This window comes from Octopus bimaculoides, chromosome 26 (assembly GCF_046866305.1).
Source record: "Octopus bimaculoides isolate indiv1 chromosome 26, ASM4686630v1, whole genome shotgun sequence".
Lineage (NCBI taxonomy): Eukaryota > Metazoa > Mollusca > Cephalopoda > Octopoda > Octopodidae > Octopus > Octopus bimaculoides.
The window spans coordinates 7714512-7720886 of NC_142953.1; the positions used below are offsets into that span (position 1 = coordinate 7714512).

The window sequence follows — 6375 nt, forward strand, 5'->3', positions numbered from 1 at the left end:
AAGGGATCCTTGGTAGTGAAAAGGTTGGGAACGACTGTATTAGAAACACACACACACACACACACAAATATATATTTACATAGAGCATGCGAAAAATACAGAACTCTTTTCTTAGTATTTTGTATTTTTCATGTTCCATGTAAGTATATTTGTATATATGTAATCAGTCAGTAATTCATAAATCCAAACAGAAACATACTTCAGAACAGTCGTAGTTAAAAGTTAATGTATTGGGTTGTCCGGGAAGTTCATGCCGATTTTTAAAGGAAAGAAAAAGGTCAATAAATACTTGCCATTACATTTTTAATCAACCAAATATGAACTATTTTGTTGCACAAATGCATCTCCATCTTTCCTTTAACTTCAAAATACCTTCTTCCCAGAACTGAGGTGGTTTCATGGCAAATAAGTCGAAAGGTAAGCTACTATAAATCGGCACGAACTTTCCGGACAACCCAATAGATATATCTTGCTTGTCTGTCTATCTATCAACATACATGTGTGTACCAAATCTAATTGTGCTTATCTGCATTACTACCCTATAGGCATATCTAAATTATATACACCCTGAGCCAGTATTATGTTGAAGTGTAAGCCTGAAGGAATATGAATAAACTCACATCATTTTGGTTAACAAACATGTTGCAGACAGGTGGTTAAGAAATGTGCCTTGCAATCCCTTGGTCTTCAGTTCAATCACCAGCCAAATATCTTCTACTTTAGATTCAGTGAAATTAGGTACAGAAATTAAGTGGAAGCTCATTAGACTGTCCTTGTGATGAGGTAGTGGATTTCATCCACTGCCCAGTTTAATCTGGCCTTTGCTTTTAATAAAGCCTCCTCTAATTGATAACACCAGAAACAACAGCCAAATAAATATCCTTTACATCACATTGAATAATGTAGTGTTGAATGTATGATATGATGGCCATGGTTGGAACACCTTTGGTCAGATTTGACCTGGTTCTAAACAACAACGACAAAGCATGAACTGTGGCTCCTTTGTCACTTTTTCTCACAGCAAGAAGTCCAGGCAGAGTCAGCCCCACTTCTCCCGCTCCCTTCTGATTAAATGTGGGTATATCAATTTCACTCCTAGCCTGACCACTCCTACTAGATAATGGGTTGGACCACAAATCAGTAACAATGCCAAGAATGATGACAATGTTTAGCTTCAATTACATTACTCTTTCTCTTATCAACCCAAAACTCATACACCTCAGCTACTCTCTGCCCCAAATCTCTATTTAGACTTCCTGGAGCATCAAACTAAGCACTTTGCTGTATTTCTCTTGGTACTTTATGTTGTGAGTTCAAATTACCCAGTTCATACCAGGCGTTCTTTTTTTTTTATTCTTTTATTTGTTTCAGTCATTTGACTGCAGCCATGCTGGAGCACCGCCTTTAGTTGAGCAAATCGACCCCGGGACTTATTCTTTGTAAGCCTAGTACCTATTCTATCGGTCTGTTTTGCCGAACCGCTAAGTTACGGGGACGTAAACACACCAGCATCGGTTGTCAAGCAATGCTAGGGGGGACAAACAGACACACAAACATACACACATACATATATATATATATATATACACATATATACGACGGGCTTCTTTCAGTTTCCGTCTACCAAATCCACTCACAAGGCTTTGGTCGGCCCGAGGCTATAGTAGAAGACACTTGCCCAAGGTGCCACACAGTGGGACTGAACCCGGAACCATGTGGTTGGTAAGCAAGCTACTTACCACACAGCCACTCCTGCATTTTACACCTTCCCCTCAAAATTGCTGGCTTGGACCCAATTACAAACTACCATCATCATCATCATCAGCAGCAGGCCCAATGGTTAGTATGGTCGCCAAAATACTCAGTGGCATTTTGTCTGTCTTTATACATTTTGAGATCAAATTCAACCAAGGTCAACTTTGCTTTTCATCCTTTTGGTGGCCAATAAAGCAAGTTCCAGTTGATCAATGGGGTCAATGTAACTGACATTCCCTTCCCCCGAAATTGCTGGCCTTGAGCAAAAATTTGAAACTACTATTATTATTATTATTATTATTATTATTATTATTATTATATAAGGCGGCAGCAAGCTGACAGGATTGTTAGCACATCGGGTGAAATGCTTAGCTGTATTTTGTCTGCTGCTACGTTCTGAGTTCAAATTCCACCAAGGTTGACTTTGCCTTTCATCCTTTCAGGGTCGATAAAATAAGTACCAGTTGAACACTGGGGGTCGATGTAGTCGACTTACACCGTCCCCTGAAATTTCAGGTCTTGTGCCGATAGTAGAAAGGATTATCATTATTTTTATTATTATTATCATTATAAGGCAGTGAGCTGGCAGAGACATTAGCACACTGGGCAAAATGCTTAGCAGCATTTCACTTGTCCTTACATTCTGAGTTCAAATTCAGCTGAGGTTGACTTTGCCATTCATCCTTCTGGGGTCAATAAAATAAGTACCAGTGAAACACTGGGGTCCATATCAACTTCCTCTTTCTCCTCCTCTCAAAAACTGCTGGCCCTGTACCAAAATTTGAAACCATTATTATTATTATTATTATTAGAGTTAGGGATCCTCAGTAAATACCTTGTGGTATTTCCTTATGCCTTTTTATCCTTCTCGGTTCACATTTTTGTTTAACATCTCATTTACTTAACGAGAACTCGTTATTGTTAGTAGTTTCTGCTATGTAGGAATAATGGCTGTATATTTTCGAAAGAACAAGATGTTGTGACGATCATGCCTTTCCAACATACATTGGAAGCAGCGATTAGATGAGAATTGATAATGACATATAAGCAGAAAACCAGATCCAAGACACCTGTGTGTGTGTGTGTGTGTGTGTGTGTGTGTGTTAGTGTAGTATGTGTGTGTGTTAGTGTAGTATGTGTGTGTGAGTGTGTATGTCTTGTGTATGTAAGTGTCAGTGTGTGTAGTGTGTGTGAGTGTATGTGAGTATGTCTGTCTTATGTATGTGTGTGAGTGTCAGTGTGTGTGTGTCTGTATGTATATATGTCTGTGTGTTTGTATGACTAACAGTGAATGCTCTAAATACCAAACAATTAGTTGTTAGTGTGACCACACTTAGGTTTAGTTGGTGCTGGGATTGTCACACCACCATGACCACTACTGCAGACACCACCACCACCACAAGCTAACAGCCAATTCTTTTTTGTTCTTTATGCTTTGTAGATGGTTACCCCTCCCTCACCTCCATACAAACATCTAAAGACTCTATGTGGTTTCTTGACCTGCTAAAAACATCACCCAAATGTCCTTCAGGAGCCATGCCTGGCTCATAAGGGCCAGTTTTCTCTACTAAAGTTAAACTTTGTAAGAAAGAACTGTGTTTTAATGTGAGAGTATCAGGAAGCCACTGCAAATGAAAAATGGCAGTAATCTTAGTTTATCTTGGATTAACCAATAATCCATTGGAAATGATTCAGGTCAGATCATTTGAGAGGTAATTAAGGTATTTGGCAACAGCAATAAATATGAATAAAAATAAAGCAAAAATTCCTAAGATTCACAGAATATATTCTTAAATAATTCCAGTAAAATGAAAATTCTTTGGATGAATCGAAAGAAATCTTTTAATTACAATAAATATAACAGAAACAGAGAGGCTAAGAGTTCAAAACAGAGACAAAGCATATTCTGGGAGAATGATGTGAAGAAATGGTTTGGAATTTTTTTTTTTTTTTAATTTTTTTTTTATTGGTTTGGAAGAAAGGATTGTGTTTGTGGCCTTTGCAGACGCTTTGATTCATGCTGGAAATGTTTGAACTTGAATGTCAATAAAGGACTGCATCAATAAACAATAGGCATGACATATTGATCAACGCAGCTGAGATGACATTTAATAACGGCAACAAAGGCACTGGAGAAACAGGACGACTTACCAAAGCACTGGTGGTTTTGGAATTTGCAGAATTTTGCCCATTCATCTGTGGTTCTTTACGGGTGCGGCTGGAGAGAAGAAAGAGGAAATGTTATTGCAAGAAGTCATCACATTTAGCTTTCGAGTCGGTCTTCTGTTAGAACTGCTGCCACTGGATGTTGGTAGTTCCTTGAAAAAACATTGCTCCTCTTGTTTTTCAAGAATCTGCCAATATACATGGCATCTGCATTTTAATTTCTTGGATTCCTGCAGTTTTTGCCTTTAAACTTTGCACCAACTCAACAGTGCTGCGAAGAGAAGGCTCAATGGAGTTAGACTATCTGATAAAAATAGCAGCAAAACCCCTTTTAAATCACATGGTATTCTCTTGAAGGGAAGTTTAAAACAAAAATACATTGATCATACATCTATATCTGCCAACTACATCTAACCATCTGTCTATCCTCACCATATCTATCCATCTATCTATCTGTCTATACTAACCATATCTATCCATCTATCTGTCTATCCTCACCATATCTATCCATCTATCTATCTATCCTCACCATATCTATCCATCTATCTATCTATCCATCCATCCATCCATCTATCTATCTACACACACTCACACACACACACACACAAGCAGCAGCAGCAGCAGTAAAGTCTATTGGCTTTAATAGAATGTATTCTTGATTGGGTTGCACTAATTAATGTTGCTATATTAACCCTTTAGCAATGATATTAATCTGTTAAATGCATTATCCTGGAGCTGTGACATTTTGATGAGGTAACTGTTCATTTTTAGAATGATATTGTAGGGTTGGTGAGGGAGGCCAGATCAGACCAGTTTAAATGTAAAACAGGTAGGGGTATTTTGGTTGGAAACAGGGGTCTGGTTCAAATACTAAAAGGATTAAGCCAAGAGGTGATAATCTTTGTGATGTTAGACAGAAGTAACAGATTCAAATGGTTGATGGTTTACTAATGATCCAAGGGAGATATTGGTGGAGGTTAAGAATTCAGTCGACCTTTTTAATGCCAATCCTCACCTGATATCTTCACTTGTTCTTTGTGTATCAAACAATTACAACAATTTTCAAAATATTTGTATTTTAATTAAAACTGTCCATCATAATTTTAGAGAAAATCTGTGAAATAAATATCAGAGCTGCTTTGCCCAAAAAGTGCCAGAGCTCTCTTAAATCCATTGCAATGTTGGAAACCCTTCCGTATCGTCAGACAAGTATTTCAGGGTCACAAGCGTTATGTGCCTTATCCTGTGCCCTTTGCCTGAGTGAGGCAGTGAGAAACTCAACTAGTCTTCACCTACAGAACGGTTCGACTTGCGATTGCTTATCAATCAACCAGGTAGTTTCTGCAGTTGAGAAATTATGATCCAAATACCAGCTCAGTCATTGAAAAGCTAAGCAGTTCACCAAATCCCTACTGATTGGCGTATTTCTGAAAACAATTTAAATACACTGGAAAAGTGGAAAAGGTATTCCATTGTAAAAAAAAAAAAAAAAAAAAAAAAAGAAAGAGGGAATAGTGAAGAAATGGTTGAAGTAGGTTGATGATTCTATGGAATTTGAGGGAGAGAATGACAATGAGTTCAAAGTTGAAAGTAATTTATAAAACGGTGACCTGGAAAAACAAGACATCAATGTTTGCTGTTTACCCCTGAAGTGTTTTTATTGACAATTACAATGCTTTTGCAATATCTATAAATATGAAACAAGTGCTTGTCAATACGCGCACGCACACACGCACACACACACACACACACACACACACACACACACATGTAGTTACAATTTTTTTAAACATGTAAGTTTGAAAACCCATTAAGAACAGAACAGTTTATTGTTGTAAGTCCGACATAAGTGGTTTATTACTCACAAATTAACAACTCAAGTATACAAAACTATAAACATCATCATCACACATACATCTTTATGTGTGTGTGTGTGTGTGTGTGTGTGTGTGTGTGTGTATATATGTGTGTATATATGTGTGTGTATATATATATATATATATATATATATATATATATATATATATATATATGTATGTATGTATAAATATATATATTTAATTTATATAAGAGCATTATTATACAATTATGCCTCACGCTTAGAGGGACTCCATAAGTCAAAACTACCAAAATAAGCACATTTTTACCGGTAAAAATGATTATTTTGGTAGATATATGTGATTGTTGAATTTGACTGGTGATATCTGTTTATTATGAACTTTGAATGTACTTGTGTGAGGGGAATAAAAGACTTTTTTTCAAGATGTACGTGAATTTGACCCGTGGAAGTTTGCTCGCATATGAACTTTGGACGTACTTGTGTGAGGGAAGTAAAAGACTTTTTCAAATATTTAAAAAAAAAATTTTTTTATAATTTTCAAAAAGTATTTTAATTGTCTTTTTAGTCAGTGAACACTTATTTTATTTTTATCTTTATTTTCTATTGTCCATTAG

The 6375-nt window shown here is 36.6% G+C and overlaps 1 protein-coding gene across 4 annotated transcripts in view; it reads right to left on the reverse strand.

Annotated features, from left to right (window-relative positions):
* Positions 1-6375, reverse strand: part of LOC106872360 (uncharacterized) — a 69693-nt gene that overhangs the window by 34175 nt on the left and 29143 nt on the right. For all 4 annotated transcript variants that reach the window (XM_089342421.1, XM_089342418.1, XM_089342417.1 and 1 more), the window contains one exon: positions 3907-3973. In XM_089342421.1, the coding sequence (XP_089198547.1) occupies positions 3907-3973 (67 nt within the window). The remainder of the gene's footprint in view (positions 1-3906; positions 3974-6375) is intronic.